General features: G+C 30.7%; 1 protein-coding gene across 1 annotated transcript in view; it reads left to right on the forward strand.

The window, feature by feature from the left end:
* Nucleotides 1–22,514, forward strand: part of LOC144849170 (low-density lipoprotein receptor-related protein 4-like) — a 40,535-nt gene that overhangs the window by 2,053 nt on the left and 15,968 nt on the right. Inside the window, exons 2-12 of the mRNA XM_078706193.1 lie at nt 7,264–7,413; nt 13,375–13,491; nt 15,016–15,132; nt 15,473–15,589; nt 17,666–17,788; nt 18,827–18,949; nt 19,578–19,694; nt 20,195–20,320; nt 21,127–21,267; nt 21,607–21,732; nt 22,096–22,326. Coding sequence (XP_078562319.1) covers nt 7,264–7,413; nt 13,375–13,491; nt 15,016–15,132; nt 15,473–15,589; nt 17,666–17,788; nt 18,827–18,949; nt 19,578–19,694; nt 20,195–20,320; nt 21,127–21,267; nt 21,607–21,732; nt 22,096–22,326 — 1,488 coding nt within the window. The remainder of the gene's footprint in view (nt 1–7,263; nt 7,414–13,374; nt 13,492–15,015; nt 15,133–15,472; nt 15,590–17,665; nt 17,789–18,826; nt 18,950–19,577; nt 19,695–20,194; nt 20,321–21,126; nt 21,268–21,606; nt 21,733–22,095; nt 22,327–22,514) is intronic.

Here is a 22,514-nt window from a genome sequence, read left to right on the forward strand (position 1 = left end):
ATAAACAAAGTTAGCAAACATAAATTGTATTATTAAATGTTGAAATTGGGCAAAAAATATAAGTTGTACTGATTGCAAACAAGGTCGCTTTTATTCTATTTCAATTATGTCATGACCAAATATTTTGTAATCCATTTTATGGCCTATATGGGAATCAAATTCCTTATAAAAAATTATCTCTTTTGTTATTTCTGACAAATGACAAATTAGTTTGATCTTTATATAATAAATTAAGGTACCTGTAGTGCCCAGTTATTCCCAAATGTAAACCTTTGTATAAAGTGTAATAATAAAACAAAAACTGAAAACATTTTAAATTGAACTACTGTACTATATTTCTCACTCCCATCCCTCCATAACCATATACGATTTATCTATCCTTATTTTAACTAGGACTACTTTTTTCTAGGATATTTGCACGCTCTAGGAAAGCCAATTAGGGGCTAGCCTCCCAATCACAAATTCTGGCACCAAGACTGATTTGTATGATTGAATTGGTCAGACAGAACTGTTTAGTAGCCTACACCACAGAATTAACTCATAAGCCTGTCCTTCTGAATGTGCATGTCCCTGGTTGGGATATTCCACATGATATTGGTATATTTAGTATATTTGGTAAATAAATGTTAAGTACAGTATAATGTTATTCTCCAAAGAAGAAGCTCATAAAGAAAGGATATCACACCTATTGTTTACTAAACTCTTTTTCTTGGACTCTTGGGCACCATGTGTATTTTATGGGAAAAAAGTCTTTTTTCTATATAATTAAAATTTATAGCATGATATCCTTAAATCCACCAACATTTTACCAGAAAACATGTATTGTTCTACCAAACAGACACGGTAGTGTTTGTATCTCACTTTTATACTCCAAGTTGAAAAGGACACCTATATTCTAAGTCTAAAGAAAATATTTTCAATACCTTTTATCAAAGTTGAATAGAAGTAAAGGTTTTAAAATTTGCCTTAAATTTCTCAAATTTTACGTTATTTAAATGCATCTTTTGTATATTTTGTATTGAGGCTATTGTAGTTGTTGAGGAACTAGTATAACTATTCAATAGTTGTTGGTGTATTACAATAGGTGTATTGGATATGAAGATTATTAAATTTAATAGAAAAGTCATAAAAAGGTAAATAACAAGAATCATAATAGCAAACTTACAATTTACTTCAACATAACAATTTGTTAGAATCTTTAGAAGGTTAATAACCACTACAGGAATAGGGATGGTCCCAGCTTTATTAGATTTTTAAATATACAGTATGTCATTGCATTGCTCGTTTTACAAATATATAAAAATATGTAACAATACAAAAGGTAAAAAATTAAAAACTGGAAGAGAATGCCATAAAATATGAGTAAACATTTAACAATAAACTTATTGCAAACCATCAGTTACATTTAACATTTTTATTAAAAAGTTGAATGACCTGTGGAAGGAGGGAGAGGGGGTACCGGTTGGTAGATCATTCATGAGCAACTTACATACACATGCTTTTTGGGGAGAGTTTTAGAAGTCGATGGGTTGAACTTGGCAAATGTAGGCACTGTCTGGTGCGAGTAAGGATGTGTTCTGTTGCATAATTTTACTATAATACTGTACTATTGTCTACAGTTAGGGGGAAATGGCAAAATCAGCACTGTGGTCATGTTACAAGAGTTGTCAAAACAATAGATTATCTGATAAAAATCCTAGAAAGTAGGAAAAATTTTGGTTCACAATTTGGGCTTGTTTAAAAAAACAGAAATATAATGATGTTAATGATAAAATATTTTATAATAATAATAATAATATAAATTGATTTCTCTATATTTTTATTGTAAAGTAAATTATTTACTATTAATTTGTGTATAATGTACTGTCCCTATTATAGGGACAGTACATTATACAGTGGTGAGTAGGCCTATAATAGGCCTACTCACCACTGAATGATTAAATTACAGTAGCTTGGAAAATATGTTGTTCGCGGTTTCATTTCTTGGTTGAAGATTAACTTATTTCTAATACATATTGGTGGTTTTACAGTCATTGACCAGATATTACATATAGGCCAACATATTAATTGAACTGAAATTAAATTTGATTGCAAATGCATATTGCACAGGAAATTATAAGCATTTTGTAATTAACATTGCTTGAACAAAACAGGTAACCACCTCGTAGTGATCAAACTAAGCCCTATGTTCCCTCTGGGCCCCTTGATTACTATTATTGATAGAGTGGTGGTCTTTGTAAAACGTTCTAGCAACTAGAGAACTTTAAATTTGTGGTGTTCACATGTTAAGGTCCTCTGTCATCAACATGGTTGTGCTGCAGGTAAAGAGGATGTTTGTTTTTTACCAAAAACAATTAAGTAAAAAGGTCATTTACGGAGGAGGTTCAATTTAAACATTAATTTTTAAGGTTTTTTAACTAACTTACCATACTTAATCAATAGTTTCATTAAATGAATGATTAAAATAAAGAGTTATTACTATTACAGTTTATTATAAAATGACTATTTTATCATATTTCTTTGTCTACCTTATGCAAAATTGCGAAAAGATGAACATTCTAACTATACATTGATTCTGTTCCGTTTTGAACAGCACATTTTGTTTTCCTTGTTCACCATAATGTTTCCACATAATCCAGATAATGATCAATGCATGACCCAAGCCCCACGAAAGAAAATTTGCTTATATACATCATTATGTAGATGAAGTAACAGAAGTTCTGTTACAGTAGGTTCGACGTGGCTCTATTAGGTCTTGCCGCTAAATAGTATCTATCTGGACAAAGTATGATTCGTTGTGTCTGGACAGTGTGTCTCTTTTGCTGGATATTCGGCAATAGTACAGTAGATCAAAACCCAGTTTTTAAAACATATTTTGTTTCCGCCTTTTTTTTATCCAGCAATTAAAGACACTAGATCTAGGTTTTTTGTACCTAATTTAAGGTCACATACTACATTTTATGTAAAATTAAATACTATATGGATCTATTGCGATTTTTTTTTTGTCCTAATGCGAAAAATAAGTTCTAATAATTTTAGCGGCCCGCTATAAATCCCAATATGCATTGCGCGGATTGATATTTCCATATTGTGATGTAATGCACCCACTGCACCGATCGCGTTTGAAAAGGTCAACAAATAAAAGAACCGTAACTTTTCAGCGGGGCTTCGAAGGCTGGAGTTGACCCGGCAAATGTGCACTCATAATTGCAGATATAAAAAAAACATTGGATGAGAATTCTTTGTAAATCATGCTACTTTCGCGCACAAATTTAAATTGTTATCCAGTACCATTCAGTTTCATAAATGGCTGACCGTATCTGGCATGTTCCTGGTGCTTAGAAATGTAATGCAATTACGAGCTGTTTTATTTTTTTCATATTAATTTGGATTTTTCATTTTACAACTGGTGATCTCCAGAACCTTAGCAATTGGATTCAACAAAAACTTGATCTTATCTCTAGAGTGTCATCAATTTTTATATGTGTGAAATTAGTTTAAAATGTCAGCTTGCAAGAAATATTTAATTGATTTGAAGAGAACTGCATGTTGTTCACCTTCTTCATGTTATAGGCCTGATTATCAAGATACTTCTTGGAAAATCTTTACATGATATCCAAGAATTCAGGATAGGAATAGTGTATGTCCATCTGACTAGATAATTATATTATCAAGAAAGTGGAAGAGATGGTGGAGTAAGTTAGATGGAAGAATACATTTTTGTTGAATACATATTTTTGAAAATATTTTCGTTCAATTTGTGTATTGTATGCATGTTTGTGTATCAGTAAATAAACTTTTCAGTGTTTGCTTATTTTTTGTTATAAATAAAATCATTTAATTAAATTTTAATATTGATTTCAGCATTAGTTTTTTCTTTATGTTCTTTAATTTGTTTCAGCATGTTTCATGTATTCGTAACAAGTAAAACTAACGATTTACAGAGGACTCGCATGAGACTCGCAAGACTTTCGCCACTTCTAATGTTCATTTTGTTGCAGATCTCGCCTTTCATCACCCTTACAATGGTCCTCTCCTGCTCCTGGTTTTGAAATCACCGTTTCTTCTCCTTGTCCACCATGTTAAAAAATATAAAACTATCATACATAAGAAAGGAAGAGTGTTAAATGAATATAATATTATGTCCAGTTACAATTTCAATATAGCATTTATTTGTCCAGTATTATGTGATACAGCATCAATTGTGATTTTGTATCATACATAGAACCTGTTATTCCGATTAATAACTATGTGAATAAATTATCCGTGATTTCCAATGCACTATCTTGGGACAAATTGTTTTTACAAACTAGATGTAAATGGAATTGTTTTTCCCAAATTTCTTACTTAATTACTTTTGTACATATAGTTCAGTTGAACATGTTTACGCAATGTATTTACCAGCATCTTGAATTGGTTAGCCCGAAGGCTTTCTTTAAGAAGCAAAACAAGTAATTTTGTGCAGCCTCCTACCTAGCAAGCTTTTGTTGTTCTCACACTTTTGTACAAGACTGAAATCAAAAGTTTGGGTCAATGCTGTAGAACAATGTGTGAGGGATAAAGGAGAAGTGGCTTAAATTGAGTTGTAGAGGCTTACTTTTCTCCACCATTGTTTGTTTTAAAAGTGGTGAGGGGGTTCACTGTTGAAGATGCATTTCAATCAGAAAGTTGGCATTGATTTGAGGCCATTCAATAGTACAGTTATATAATATATAGTCTAAACAATATTCATTACAGTACTAACAACTTTTATAAAATCCATATCCAACTACATGGAGTTGTAAAATAATTCCTGCTAAGTAAAAAATGTTTACAATGAAATTGTAGAAATCACTTGAAAATGAATGAAAAATGTTTGTAACAGGCCCAGTTTTTTCTTGATTGAACATTAATAAATGTAGGCTGGCTACATCCGTCTTACTTTTTAGCAGCTCAATTTGTGTATGTTAAACCATGGAGTAAAGAATATTCTTTACTCCATGGTTAAACTTATTTCTGGGTGTTTATGAATAACATTTCTTTAACTACCCTGTTTATGCATACCAAAAAACATTCAACAGGTTGTGTGTATATCACCTAAATGATTACTGTAACCCCAAGTGTTGTAAATGTATACTCCAAGCAAACCTCATGTCAACAAATAATAGTTTATTTCAACTTGTTAATCACAAGTAAGAAATGCCATAAAACACTGGAGGTCAGGTCCTGTAAACACATCAGTGTTGTGTTGTAATGTTTGTGTTGTAAAGTTTGGTATTCCACACCTGCTATCATGACATTAACTTGCAATTTGTCTTCCAAATTATTTACCTAATTTGTAGACTAGATTGATGTGCATGTTTGGGATATTTGATAGGAAAAGGCATGGGAACCTTTAGATAAGACTGTCATTTCTATAAAAAGATCATTTATTGCTTATGTGTTATGGTATCAACTTCTCAGAATAAAAATACTCTCTCAACCATTTTAATCTTGTTGTTGAGTGGAATAAACGGGTCTAGCACAACTACTCCCTGGACAATCACCCTTCTAGGACAACTAACCCCAGACAACTACCCTCTTAGGATGACTACCCCTAGGATAACTACTCGCTAGGACAATTATCCCCTTCTAGGACAAGTACCCTCTAGGACAATCCCCCCTACGACAACTACCCCCTAGGACACCTACCCTCTGGCTATCCACTAGGACAACTATCCTTAAGACAACTGCCCAGGTAAGCCTACCCCTTAGGACAACTACAGCTTTGGACAACTACGATTGGTAACTAAATTAACAAGCTGCTTCTTTTGGTGCCCATTGTATCGTAAATCAAATTGTGTGTTAGGATGGGACTAAATGGGCGGTCTACCACTCTATACATTTTACAATATTTGATGTGAAATTATTTAAATATTCTACCGGTCTTATATATATTGACGTATGTACCTAAGATTTGTAGTCTATTTTGTAATAACTGTAACGATATTTATTTTTAAAAATCTTCTAGGGCAAACAATGAAAATGGTTTCCTCAATTGGCACAGTTAGCTATGTTTTCATAATAGGAAGATAAAGAAATGTATGAACCTGTCAAACTGGGGAGAGAGAGTTTGATTTTCAAATCATCTAATGTAATCAATTAATTAATAGTGTAGGCTTTTTTTTAATCGAAGTAAAACTAGGAGGTTCCTTGTAAAATATGAATTGGAATAAAATAAAATAAGTAGAAATGTTGAAGTTAGACACAAACACATCATCTAGCTTTCTTTAAAAAGTAAATGATACGAACAAATTAGAATAACCTTTATTCTTATCCTTTGAGTCTTTGTCAGCTATCCCACTTTGTTGATATGTTTAAATCCACATCTTATAAAGCTTTTGAAAATGATTTGAGAAAAAGCACATACAATAAAATCTAATTCTTAAGTTATTCCCAGATGTATAACTCATACTTTCAGCAACCAATGACAGAGTTAAACAAGGAGGTCGTTGACTCGGTTTTATATAGTTCTCAAGGGAATTTAAATATAAGTAAAGGAAAACCGCTTTAACTCAAAGCTCTATCTGTCAAAGGAAGGAATGTTATGGTGTTTCATAATAAACAAATCAATCCACTATTAATTATTTAAATAATTAGCTTGATCATCATACCATGAAGTATTGGTCATTGTAACAATTTTAGTTGTGTAAGGTTGTTGTTTATTGAAGTTTATATATGTATTCAGTGAATTAGTTTGTCGATCAGTAGTCGGTTGGCGAAGTGGCGTTCGGCAAAACGTCATGCCACCCTCATTAAATTTGTTCTGAATGTTGTTGCATGTTACATTAATTAAAGATATATTGTCCCCCTAAAAAAAATAATTTTGTTGTTGAATATGCCATTTTAATGTCACATAATTGCTATTCACTATAACCAAAAATTAAATTGAATCGGCAAAAAAATTACTGGAAAAAATGTAATTTAAAGAAAAATTGAAAGTCAATGGATTTTTATTTTAATTAAATTTATCTGTTTATTATCTGTGTTCGGTTTTTTTCTATGGAAGTGAATAACTTCCATTAAAACTGGAAAATAGCCTATTCCCAGTCTGATTTTATAAATCTTTATTTTTTCATGATTTTGGGGACAATACCAATAATTTCTTTTTTTATATGATTATATGAAATGATAATATTTCAAGAATACAAAATAGAACAATAATTTGTTTAATTGGTTATCCGCAACTTTGTGTGCTGATTGTCGAGGATCATTTTAAAATTTGTTTTCTTTTCTTTTTTCTAGTTTCTTTTTCAAACCAGTCTCAAGATTGTAACTGTGAAAAAGATGAATTCACATGTGAGTTGGAATCAGGAGACTGTGAGTGTATTGCAGTGCAATGGATCTGTGATGGTGATAAAGACTGTCCTAATGGCCAAGATGAACTTAATTGTGGTAAGTCTGCATATTCAATTGTTGTTTTAACTGTTGACCAACAAATTAGCCAAACAATTAATCATAATGATGTCAAATGATACAACTTTTTTGTAAGCCTTTTACAATTGTCTCACATGGTGTAATTTGTGCACCTGGGTCACACATTCTAATTGGACTTTTTAGATAGCGGGGTTAGTTTTACTGAGACCATGGTGAGTTCTACTGTCAGGCAGTAAAAGTAACCATGGTTAATTTTAATTCTAAGGTCTGCTGCTAAAAAATAACCATGTTAATAAATTAACCCCAATTTCTTGGAGCAGAAACAGGACAATTTTTCAATAACTGGTTAAATGGCAGTCTGAAAATAACTGTTAAAAATACCCAATCAATTCAGTGTTACAATGCCATTTAACCAGTTATTTCTGTGCAACTTTTAGCTGCAACGATACAACGGTTATTTCATTGACAGTGACTGACCTTGAGTCAACTACACTGCAGTAACGTTTGAATTAACCGCCAGTGGCCATTGCATTTTGGGAACTGCTAACAATTTCCGTCGATGACCACCCATTGATTTAAACGGTTATTTAGGAGAATTTAGCAAAAATAGCAGTCGATATAAAAATTATATTTTTAATCTATTTTTAAATAAATGGTTTATTCGGCGCTATGCAGCAGAAACAGACCCTGAATGAAGCTGTAGTAGTGGAGCTGTAGCTTGGTGGTTAACATGCTTGCCTTCCAATCCCAAGGTCCAGGGTTCAATCCTGACCTAGTGCCAGGGTTGTAACTAATGACTCTTTCAACTCCACTCCCCAAGCCTCAAATGAGACTTAGTTTATAATCATGATAAAATAGTTTATCCATGTTGGATGCGTATGAAATTTTAAAAATGTAAAAAATTGTAACCAGTGTTTGAATTTAACTTTAGTTGAACAAAGTGAGAATTTTCCCATAAAATCCTAACATACTGTATTCCTTGCTTGAAATAGTTTTAACCCAAATTAAACAAAGACTCTGTTAACAGATTCGGCGAAGGGAAAATAATTTCCCTTTTAATTTATTTCCAAGTGATTAAGTTTTGGTTTTAAAATCAAACAACCAAGTAATTTATAAACTAAAAATTGTTTTTGGTCAAGAAGTAACTGATTTGTTAATAGTGAATACAAAGTTTGTGGTACTTCTTTGTATACTGACTTTTAATTTAACAGTTGACTTGTAATTGCTTCAAGATTAAACTGTTTTGCTCAAAATACTGGTGTACCACAATGAATGCATGAAATACGATTCATGTACATTCTTTCTTTCTTTTTTGTCCAAATAGGAAAGTAATGTGGAAAAAAAAATTGGTTTACAGATTTCCTATCTCTAAAAGCTGAATGTACAACTAACTATTGTAAATTTAAATATTTTTCCAATCTTAGATTATCAGTTACTGATAACAAATACCTCATTAGAATTTAAAAATACTTTTGAAGCTTGACACAATTAACTTTATTCTGCTTGGAGTATATAAATTCTTTAGTTTTTATTGCTTTGTTTGTGTAGCAAAGCAGGATCAACGACTACAGTTGATAAACCAGTTTTATTTGTTGAAAACTAAAAATCAGCCATGTATACAAAGGACCTACATTTTAACCATGATAAAAACAATCAAATCAATTATTACATGTACAAACAAGACTTGATTTGTTATAATAGTACAATATAAAATTTGATAGCTCTAAACAATTTCAATTTTAGAAATTAGATCATTGTAATATAAAAACTAGTTTGTGATGATTCTTTACCCCTAAGGGGTTACACATTAAACAAATTTGTTATTAAAGTAGTAAATTGTTATGTGGAAACTTTCCCGCAGAGAGAGTGTCTTAAATGATAAGTGCCTGCTGTGTTAAAGTTGTCTTATACCAATGTACAGTCCAGGTAGCTATTTTAAAAACAAGGTCTCAAACAGTTAGAATAAATATCTATATATCTTTCAAACAGTTCCAGAAAGCAGTAGTTTTTATCGTTAATAAGTTGTCTTGTTTGATGGTTATAAAACGATTTTGTTTTTTATGCATATTATGTCATATCATGCCTAAATACTGTATCTAGATCAACCATGGATCAATTCTAAATAAAATCAGTTGTGGCTATTTAGGCTACGTTTACGCTTCATTTAAAATTTCATGGGAATCGGATTCCAAATCAAAATTGAAGCTGTAGAATTTGACACTTTTTTCAATGGGTGCAAAATAATGATTTCTTTATGTAACTTATTTACGCTTGTCTTACTATGTAAAGAACCCTAAGTCATTGTATTTCATCCATCAGCCCCAAAAATGGTTGTGTTTTCAATTTAAAATGTAATATTTTAAAATGTTTATCATATTTCATTTTAATTGTTTAATATTCTTCTAATGTTAAATATCAGGCTTTTCTTTTCTGACTTTGCTTTTGTATTTCAAGATAAAAACAATTGAGTTGATTTTTTTAATTTCTTTTTTGGAAAAAACATGGTATACCACAACATTTACTTTAGTGATCAGAAGTCTATATTTGCTATTGGACCAGCTGAATAAAGTAAATTTACTGTTTAGTTGTGTGTGCCTTGTTCAATGTGATCATTTTACTTTAGGATTTCTGAGCTTTTGAGTTGAATGCTTGACTTTAGAAAGCTAGTCGATTGAATGAGAAGGCGCACAATGGGTTCACATTGCATTTTGTATTAAACAAAACTAGGTATCTAATTTCATTTCTTTTATATTTTGAAAATAATTTTTTTCTATTGAGAATTAGCATAGCGAATAGAATAAAAACTTACTTTATTTCATATGATTGGTTATTAAGTTGTCACTCATATAAACGATTAATTGTATAGTGGCACACTCCACAAGGTTAAATCCATTTGGAGAGCAAAGCCAATCACAAAGGATGGATTTAAAAAAAAAAAACTACAGTACCAATAATACAAATTCATGATCACTCAAAAGATATTATGATAGTTTAAATGGTTCTTTACCCAGGTTGCAAAACGATTGTAAATGATTTATACATTTATCTGTTTGTATACTATACTGTGAAGGTACAGATCAAGGATGTTGGTAAAAAAAGCGTTTTTCCTTTAAAAAGGAAAAGCCCTCTAAAGATGTGTCTGTTATGAAAATATTATTTTTATTACACTTTATGTTTCTGTTATTGCCGCTAGCTGAGATGTATTCATATTTAATGTACAAATGCTTTTGATTTTTAACCGAACGAAAGATGCCTAATTACGGAAGATTGACACCTGTTGTACCGCTGTCTCATACCTTTGTTTATTCTCAACACATTTTAGTAATCTTTTAGTAAATGTCGATGTGATTTTGTTTTTCCACCTGGCGTAGGTTTTGGCTATGTTTAGATTAACTGATGACACTATTGTCTGAACACACTTTCAATTCGCCGATTTTACAACTTTGTGTAAAGGCTTTATGTCATTGTTTATCTTATTATTATCATTGTGTAATTATACAGTTTTCAGTACATTGACCTGATGTACTGTATATACATTTCTTTTCCATACTTTTTTATATCACACTGTCAGTTTTTATACAAATTCACAACAAATATATATAGAAAATAAATTATAAGCCGAGTTCTTTCAGGACCTGCCCAGTATCTTGTTGTGTGCTGGTCATGATTTGCTCTTTAGCTGCTGTGCGCTTGTATATAATCTTATTCTGCATTATGTATGAAAATTAGGATGACAATGTACAGTAAATCGAAAACATTGTAGCCTATAGCTCATACAGAAATAGTTTTATATTATACAGATATTGCCTGCTTAGAGGTGAAATATAAGATTTGACATCCCCGAGGGAATGATATTATGTTCGAGGGAATATATATATCCCGAAGCGGCAGCTGAGGGATATATAATTCCCCGAGAACATAATATCATCCCGAGGGGATGTTAAATCTTATATTTTACCGATATAAAAGGCGATATCTGTTATATTATATAGCCAAGAACAAGTCTGCTGGTTTGGGTGAAGCTAGGCTAGGCCTCCTATTCAGTATAGTATTTGTATTGTATGTAAACAAGCCTCCTGCCTAGACACCTTACCTTGCGAAGAATAATATACAGATAATTACTAATTAATGATTCCTTGGCAATAAAATATTCACTTAGGCCTAGGTCGTTTAAATTAACAGAAGAATTTCCATCAATAAGCCTATTAATAATAATATTATAATCAGGTAGGCCGAATAAACAATTCATCGTCTTCTCTTCGAGGAGCCGAATCACCGGATGTTCAGCGCGTACTAGTTACTAGGTTACTACCGTGAGTATTGACCAATCACAAACGGTGTTTCATCACATTTAGGGAGGACTAATAACAAATGAGGGCGCTATGTATGCATAGTTTAAATAGTTTAGATGAATAATTTCTTGAAGCAACTTCCGTGGCGCAGCGGCGGAAGCGTTGTCTTGCGATGGAGTGACAATTCCACCCGAGTTCAAATCCAGTAGATGACTTTTGTTTATTTATCGGCGAACGCGAGTGTTGCCACACGAAAATTACACAGTCAATATCATCGAACTCGAGAATGTATATGATTAATGACAGGGGACACGATAATTACGCGAAAATTACTCAGTCAATATCATCGTTCTCGAGGATATATACGATTTACGATCCTCGCAGCGATAGTCATGTGACGCAGTTTCAACCAATCACGTTCATGTATTTACATAGGCTATGTAATATATTCAATTATTGTAGGATAGTTATATGGTTACCGTGCAACCAGAAGTGTTTAACCGGCACCATGGTGTTCATATTGGTATTTACTTTTAGATGTTATATTTTTTTGGGAATGTCTTGGTTACTATAGTTTTACTTTAATTGTCTTATTTTATGTGTGCTCTACAATAATTATGTAAAAAATAAGTATAATATGAAAATTGGTTTAACAGCAGCGCTCATACAATTTATCTAAATGTGTGCCATTTATTTTAACTGTATTAGTTGAAATGCTTTTTGAGTGATCGTTATTCTATATGGACATGCTACATTGCTTCTGAGTGATCAGTTTTATGACGAATAAAAAACACATTAACCTTAAATATTACAAGCATACTTTCCAAAACTTTAATGATTTTCTTAATTCTCAATGGTGGCATGATTATTTTGAATCCATTAATCTAGTATATGTAGTACACATGGCTGTTGCATTTTTATCATTAAATTAGCATACAAATGGTAAACTTGCCAGTCCTTTTTTAAACTAAGAACCAAAGTTGGACAATTTGAATACTGAATACCTATTTATCATAAATCAGGTGGGCCTTTTAATAGACCCAGAGTTTATTCATGTGATCATGAATTCTTGCAGGTCATAAAGGTATCAAAGTATATTCAAACCTGCCGCTGTCTTCATTTGTCAACAAATTTAATTTTAATAGTCATAATACTAAACTATAATTTTAATCCATAGAAAAATATAAAATTGGAGAATAAAACCAATTTTTCAATAACGATCATGCAAAAACATTGTCCCAAGATGCTAACTAATTTGAAAGATGCTGTTCTTAAGCTATAACTTGTATATCAGAATCTGGGTCGGGTTGGTACTACAGTATCGAGAGACGTAACATATTTTTGATATTTAAAGAATTGAAAAATCTTTTTATAAAAACTTACATGGAAAATGGTTTAAAAAAAAGAGAAACGTGGTAGTTACCATTATTTTTACTTCAAATTAAATTGGATTGATCCTTTGTTTCAAAAAATTGAAACAAAAAAAAACAAAATGTATTACCTAAACTGTAATTATATTTATAAAAAAATACCAGAAATTGATGATAATACCGGAGATCGTTTCTTCCCAGCATAGGAGAATCAAACACAGTTAGTTCGCTGTAAATTTTATAAATCTATCTAGTTCACATACAATCACATCTTCATAGGTAGTAAGATTTATTCTCACTTTAATTTGTATTTTCAGAATCTTCAACATGTTCCTCAAACCAGATAGCGTGTGCAAATGGCAAGTGTATATCCACAAGCTGGCAGTGTGATTTAGACAATGATTGTGGAGATGCAAGTGATGAAATCGGATGTGGTTAGTTTATTGTTACATGATTTGAAATTAACTTCTTTCTATTTACAAATTTTAGGTGGCTATTCATTAAACCAAGGCAATCTAACATCTAAAATCAAAGGCTTTATCTGTGGCTGCGACACGATCAGTTCCTTGCCCCTTAACAGACACTGTGCGTCATGAAGAATATGTACATAGTACAGTACTGTTGGTATTTAGACATAAGATCAAAGGACTGTTGCGAGTTCCTATCTTGGCAAGGCGAGCTCAGTTTGCTGTTAAGAAGATTGCCTTGATTTGACGCATGCCCATCAAATCATTGCATGTTCAGTAGTAATTTATATTTAATTTTTGAAATGTATGTTTGGAATCCATTCCCAAGTTTTGTTTAATAATTTGTTTTATAATAGTTTTCATAAATAAAGTATCTAGTGGTAACTGTACATTTATTCATTCATGTGGAAAACATTGTCAACATGTTTACGATTAACAGAGAATGAAGGTTTCAGGTTCTTGTGTAAAGCACTGAGAATAAAAGACCCAGCAAACAATACCAAGATCAAAAGCACTTAACAAATGTGAATAGAAAACTGGTATTTGGTGGTCACCTAAACTCATACATATTGTTTACAGTTCACTTTTCACTGGTGGCATGTGAAGCAATTAGGGATTTAAAGAATTGATCTGTTCTAATTAATACAATAAGAGAAACATGAACAGATTCTTAAGGTTATACAATTCAACATTGTTTGGTATTCCTTCCAGAGGTCTCATAACACAACATTCATCAATTGTATGTTTCTTATAATTTCATTATTATGAATAAATATTTGGTACACTGAATGAATAAATAGAATGATTTCTATTTTTTTTAATTTAAAAAAAAAATGCAAATTAGAGTAAATTTTTTTATTAAGTCTATAAATAAGAAGAATACTAAAAAAATGATGAAATTTGTAAATGTTGACAAAATGGTTATTTGTATTTTGAAATGCAATATTGATTTTTTTTTTATTTATTTATTTTAAATAGTATGTACATATAATTCCAATAGCAGTTTGCATAAATTAATACAAAATTAATATACATCTATAGAATTTATACAACAATTAATGAACGGTACTTGCTTATTTCATTGCTAATAAACATTTTAAATTGACAATTCTTTTCTTACTTTAATACCCCAGGCCCGTAGCCAGAATGCATCAGAGGGGGGTTTTCTTGACAGCAATTTATTTTTTCGGCCCCTGGAAGCTTTGGCTCTCAGAGCAATTTCGGTTGTTTTAATCAGCTTACAGAGACATTTTTTACCTAAAATCTGAGTTATGCAGAGAAATTATATAGTACACTACAGTATTCTATAATTGATAATTAATTGCACGATTTTGGAAGTGGGGCCTTTGTTTTTCAAGGGGGGGGTTCGCCCGAACCCTAAAAAAGCCCCCTGGCTACGGGCCTGTACCCTACCTATCCTCTTCCATGTCATCGCTGTCATGCAATGACTATTGTTTTTCCATTTTTATCTCAATCTATTTTTCTTGTCAGATGAGGTAAATTGTGAAGGATCTAACAAGTTCAGATGTGATAATAAGAATTGTATATACAACCGGTGGGTTTGTGATGGAGATAATGACTGTGGAGACTCATCAGATGAAGTTTGCAGTAAGTGTTATTCAATAGATATTAATACATAAAACATAGTAATAATGATTGAATTGTAAGTCACTGTATAGTAGCCTCTTTTTTTAAAGTGTTCAAATTTAAAAAATAGTGACAGAGGCTGAAGTGTGGCACAAAATCATCCTAAATCAATGTTGGCAATTGAAGTTTTTTTAATTAAATAAGTTTTTTTAATCTCACATTAAATATAGCCATGTATAAATTTTATAAATTCATGGGCTATTATATATATATAGAATTCAATTATTTGGCTAGGTAATTATGTTTTTTTAAATTTCGCAAATCATGTATAATTATCTTATTACTTTGTTTTGGTGATTAGATGCACGTACATGTTCAGCATTAGAGTTTGCATGTGAATCAGGCGGTTGCATACCTGCTGATTGGCGCTGTGATGGCGACAGGGATTGTAGTGATGGTTATGATGAGGTTGAATGTCGTAAGTTTTCTTCACACTTTATTTACATGTTATGTACAGTACAGATAAATGAGTGAATCTATTGACTTATCCTTTTAGGTGGCAATCTTGTTATTCTATTATGGATTGAATAATAAAACATTTGGTTTTTTTTACTGAAAATAATTGATTATAAAATACTATCAACTGTCAGTTTAAGGAAAAACATGATACATATTTGTTTGTTTAAATTCTCATAAACATATAGCAATGACACTTCATTTCATTTTACAAGTCAAAATCTGCAAGTTGATGGTTTCACTGTTTTATATACAAAATGATTAAAGGTGTTTTCATGTAACTCCTCATTTATTAGTATATTATGATTGCATTAAATACTCAAAGTATCCAAGGATAAATATAAAATTATTGTTTTGACATATCTCTAAAGCAAATAGGTATTCAATGATGAGTAAATCAAACTGCGTTGCATTTTATAAAACATTTTCTCAGACCTGTTCCTCATTTTGATTATTATAAGAAATGCGAAAATATATATTCTTTTATTATACTTTCAAATTAATTTGCTACGTTATGTTTAAAAAAATATATTTTTAAAACATAATCTTATTCTTAACAAGTGTATGTTTTGTATGTTACTTCATCAGTACAACAAACAAAATTCAATGAATTATTATTTCAAAAATTAATGTAATAAACATATAAATTTAGATTATTGTATATGTTTTAATTTTTGAAATTAATCCTCTTATTATGTATAATTTGTTGTATTATAACTACTTTTAACACTGGAAGAATCTTTGTGTAACATAAAAATGAAAAAAAAATGTACATACATTATTTATTACAGAGAATTTTAATAAAAGTGGGATGAACCCACGCAAGACAAAAAAATTGTTTCTCTAAAACAAAAGGTAGAAATAAAAATGAGAAAGGAAATAAGATTTTAAAGCTTAAATTAAAACTGATTCTCATATAAAACTGTAATTGAGAAAGTACATGACTTATGTCAGTGAATTGCATCCCTCATGTATTGTGTGTCGGTCAAGAAAAAAAAACCTTTTCATAATATCATACTGTAAAGCACTATTGATAATGATATGGTTGATACATGTTATCAGGAATGAAATGAACTTTATAGATAGTTTACAGATGTTCAACTATCAAAGTGTTGTGTTAAAAGTGCACTTGACATTGTACTTTTTTAACCTCATGCTTAAAATCTAGGCACTGGTGAGAAATTGTTGATATACTTTCGTTTTTTTCTGAGAGAAACTCCATTAAGAAGGAAAATGTATGGTAATTTTGATAGTAAAATAGTTAAAAGATAGTATAAAATTGTTATTATTTTTTTCTCTGTTTCTATTCATCTGCTTATCCAAAGATCTTGGAACCATATTTTTACAAAAATATTATATCTTGCACAAAAGAATAGGTCTAACCTTTTTTCTGTTTTCAAACCCAAATATTCTGGTCTCAGTTACCAAAACCTTCTGGTTTTTTTTCAAACCAGTTTTCATGGAGAAATTTTAACTGCAATATAGAGTAGTTAGTGTTCTTAATTTGACCTCACCTTAGAACTGGGGGTGCGGTAAACGGCGTGAACATTTGTCAACTTTTTTTTATGAAAAAAGAATAAAAACAAGTTTTAAAGGAAACTGTTCATGAATCATTGATGTTTTTGTATAGAAACAACTTCTATGATGCAAGAAAAGGGACACATTGGGACAGACCTTGTTTACAAGGATTTCCAAGTACTGTCATTCCCACTTGGGACCAAACTGTACAGCACCAATGAATAGTGAACAATTGCACAGATTTATAAACTACTAATAATCGAAATGAAATCCATATCGTTTAGTGATGGGTTACAAGTCATGAATGGTCAGATCGATCGACTCTCTTTCTAGTTAAAAACGATTTAATTCTCTTGAATAATTTGTACAATACTTATAATTCTCAAATTGTACAATGTAGGCCTACACAAGTATAAAAAAACATCTTTTAATTTTCTACATCAGATTGTTTATCATAGTACACATACATTTTGTAACATATTTCAAAATTAATTTAACTTGAATTTTTTTTTACTTACAGCAATTCATATTATTCCATGTAGCGAAGGCCAATTCTTATGTCATACCGGTGTTTGTATTCTTGAAGGATATGTCTGTGATGGAGAAAAGGACTGTACAGATGGCAGCGATGAGTTACGTTGCAGTAAGTTCAACGTCAATTTTATATTATAGTACAGTATACCCTCTTCCACACCAAGATGTGAGACAGTATTATTGTGTGAATTATAATTTATGGATATTAGTGCAAAAGTTTTGTTCATTCAGTCATTAACTTTTCAGTCCCAGTATTCTGTAAAGATGCTTTGTATGTTTCACGAGTAGAGCTGGCCTATAATCAGATAGATAAAGAAAAGATAAAATGACTACAATACAACTTGGTCTAGAGTGGCAAAAACGATGACTTGCTGATAGCAATATTGCTGTGTAATAGTTAAATATATGTGTGTTTGTGTTTATTTGTGTTGTCCAATTTAAAAACTAATTATCTTAACAGAACATTTTATTTGAATTCCTATTACTAAAATAAGTGCCTAGTTTCTTTAAATTGATGAATGTTTCCTCTTTAATTTTATGCTTAACATATTCACTAGAAATCTTTGGGGAGTCTGTTCTTACTCTAATCTTATTAACTTTACTAGGCTTCTGATAATAAAATATCAACTATGATTGTATATGTCAAGTCAAGTCCTACATTTTGTTTGAAAAAAAAATAGAATTAAATTGATGATCTGCATACATAGAAATATCATATATGAATATCTTTAGTTTCATTGGGTTCGCATAAAATTGTGGAATTCTAAAGCTCTCTCTCTCTATTTTATGGAACGAAATGAAAGGATGTTCTCTCCATCATATTTATCAACTATAGGCCTATCTGTAATGATGAGTCTTATTGTAAATTTAAATTTATATTAACACTTAACACATTAGAAATACCCACTACAAGACTGCATTGCTCATCAAAACATTATTCCACATGGTTTTAGTGATCTTTCAACCTAATTCTTTTGTAATTGACTTAATTTATAACCGAAGTTTTGTAATATTTTCAATCTTTTTTTGTTGTATTTGTTTATTGTACCAAATTAGTATTGAGAAGAATGGAAATGTTTGTTATAGGTCAGAAAACAAAAAATAGCTGTCATAGGCTTTAAATATATGTTGTGTTTTTTCACAAAAGGCACAAACGTTCAGTCATGCAGTATAAGTGAATTTATGTGCAATGATCGTACCTGTATTAATCAACAATGGAAGTGTGATGGAGATTATGATTGTGATGACCAATCCGATGAACTAGACTGTCGTAAGTTATATTTGCAGTTTCTCATTTCTATAATGTATTTTGGCATATAATAAATACAAATTTACTTTATGTTGAGCGCATATTTAACATTTTTCAAAAATTTACCATGAAGATATTTATAAACAATAAATATTAAAAACTGTCCCAGGAACTGTATGATATCATTTACATGAATATTGAGCAAAAAACAGAATTCTTTTCAAGACACCTAAATTTCAAGAGGGTGACCCGGCCAGCATGAGCTTATCTTAATGGGGCCATCAACAATGACGACAAATGACAACAAAGAATACTAAAAATTTAAAATAAAGAAAAAGGTGTTTACAATTAAAAAGATTAAAATGTACTCTCAAAAGGTAAACATTTCTTAAGTTTGGTTTTAAAAATTCATAAAAGTTTGTGATAACTTTTTAATATTATATATTTCTATTAATATATTTATTGTCATTCATCTAGCAAGGTCTGATTTGTACGGAAGCCCGTTCGGGCCACAAGTTAACTATATTTTAAAAGCTGTTATCTGGCGGCCGCCAGATAACAGCTTTTAAAATATAGTTAACTTGTGGCCCGAACGGGCTTCCGTAGATTTGAACCAATGATTCAGTATACTCCTTTATTTCTTTAAAAGCTTCTAGTACATGCAGTGCAGAGCAGTTTCAATGTACATCAGGAAGGTGTATCACAATGAATTGGAGGTGTGATGGTGATTCAGATTGCTCAGATGATAGTGATGAAGAAAATTGCAGTAAGTTGAAATTAATATATATTTTGATTTAATAAATATACATTTTATTTAGAGTGCTATAGATTATTGTTATTTCCAGAACTGTTTTCTGGTATAAAATTTAATAAATATAGTATGTTTTTGTATTTAAATAGTGTATGTAAAAAAGTACATTGGAACACATAACTTTTTGTTTTGTTGTTTTATATTGCTTAGGTGTATATAGTGTACTCAATATAAAAATGGATTGTGCAAATATGAATTGAATGTAACAATTGAGATCTATCGATTTCTTTATTTGTACATTTTCTTCTTTTTTTTTAAGTTGTAAAGTAATGTATAAGTAATGTAATTTTTAATAAAGTTTAATAAAAAGTTAATTTTGTACGTCAATGCTGCATAAACAGGGTAAACTTTGCACTGATGATACAACTCTTAAACATTTTAAGAAAGGTCTTTAATAATAATAATTGATTAGAAATAAGAATTTTACAACTTTTTTTTCACTTTTCGTTTAACAGAAAACAGTAGCTGTGTTGCCAACCAATTCCGTTGTGCTAATAATGATTGCATATCACTACATAAAGTATGTGATGGTGTAGATGACTGTAACGATGCTAGTGATGAAGCATCTATCAATACATGTAGTATGTCAAACATTTCATTTACAGTATCTCAAAATTCAGACACTCCACAGTAATTAAACGTAATATACTACTGGTAAGGTCAAGGCATAACTTTGCGCTGATTACTATCTGCAATATGGGAGTATGCTTCCATACGTGTTTGATCCAAAAATGACCGGGGTAATAATATGTACAGCGCTTAGAGGTTTTACAACATTAGGCGGCTTTATAAATCCAGAGTATTATTATTAATATTACTGTTAACCTGAATCTTTATTTTGTATATACGTTAATTGGATTTTATTGTAAATAGTGCTTGTTATAAATTGTACCAAATATTTTTAAAAGACTCATTGAATCATAGTGGCCTAGGTTGCTTTTGTTTTTCCTGACATGTTTTTATTGGTTTTATTTGGTCAAATAAATAAATGAAATGAAATAATTTAATAATTTGTTTAAATTAATAGACTGATTTATATCAGATAATATTTTAAAATCTAGGAGAATGATGATTGATTGATGTTACTGTCTTAATATCAGTTTTGTAACATGAAAATAATAACGAATAAGGGTTTACATATCATACATACAACTGTCGTTAATAATAAGGGTTTACATATCATACATACAACTGTCGTTAATAATAAGGGTTTACATATCATACATACAACTGTCGTTAATAATAAGGGTTTACATATCATACATACAACTGTCGTTAATGTTATATGCTTTGGTGTTGTGCAGTATTTATCATTACATTGTATTTTATATCACCTAGTTGTTGAAAGATAATACTATCTTTATACTGCATTATTATTTTTCTGTAGATAATATTGATGTTAATTATAGCTCATGTGATGAAATTGAAGGCATTTGTGACCAAATTTGTACAAAAATAGAAGACGCAGGTGTGCGTTGCACATGTTACAATGGTTACTATCTCAAAGATGATGGTAGGAATTGTACAGGTAATCACTTCATTGATAATCATTTTTTTGCTGTAGTTTCTGCAAAAGTAGTGCATCACAGACTATTCAATAATTTGAGGCACAATAAAACAATTTGAGATAATAGGGAAAAATAATAGAAACTAGTTACTCTGGCCAAACACACTGGGAATAATGAATTTTGTGTAGAATGTTGAGTTGCAGATGCTTAATTACAAATTATTTTTATTGCGAGAGAGTAAGAACGCTTAATATGGATATAACAAAAGTTCTATGTTTATTTATTTATAGCCGTTTCTATTATTATTATTTGACTAAATTATATAAATAAATTATATTATTTTTGCGTTTTTTCCATAGATGTAAATGAGTGTTTAATTGATGGGACTTGCAGTCAGATATGTACAAACACAGAGGGTTCATTTAAATGCTCCTGTATTGATGGCTACGAGTTGAGACCAGATGGTAAAACATGTAAAGCTCTTGGTAAGAACCTTGTACAAAGTTTTATACTGTGCTGGTTGTCATTGTTGTAAATAACAATTTTGCCTAATTCACATAGTCACCAACTGTCATGTCCGAATTAATTCAAATCTCCCAGGTTGGTAACTATGAATTCAACAAGAAGTGTTTTTAAACCATCATTTAGTCTACTGCAATACAAAAACAATACATGAAAATGTGTTTGTTGGAACAGGGTTATGTCTGATTTACCTAAGGTTTTGTTCCTTTTAGAGATAAAGGTATGAACACAGCAATTTTATTACATACAATATAAAACAATGTACCATGATATTCTGAAAACCTGGTTAGACTAAAACTAAATTTTAAATCAATGTTTATTTTTAGGTCCAGAGCCCTATTTGCTGTTTGCAAACCGGATTGACATACGTCGTATACAACCTGAGCACTCAAAATACACATCAATACTAAGAGGACTAGAGAATGCCATTGCATTAGATTACCATATTGGAGAAAATCTTGTATTCTGGTCAGATGTGACACTGGATATCATTAAGAGAGCATCGCTAGATGGTACTGGTATTATGGATGTGGTTCAGTTAGGTCTTGAAAGTCCAGGTTAGTAGTTCACTTATGGTAATAAATAAGAAAACCTATCTTATTGGTTAAAATTTTAAATATAAAATTATAAAACATGTAACCACTGATAATGGTAAAAATGTTCCTAAAATGGACACAGTTTTTCATCTTTTGCAATTACTTGAATGTAAATGTAAACCAACAATTGTTATATAATATCTTTTTAG

Source organism: Antedon bifida, chromosome 7, assembly GCF_963402885.1.
Source record: "Antedon bifida chromosome 7, ecAntBifi1.1, whole genome shotgun sequence".
Lineage (NCBI taxonomy): Eukaryota > Metazoa > Echinodermata > Crinoidea > Comatulida > Antedonidae > Antedon > Antedon bifida.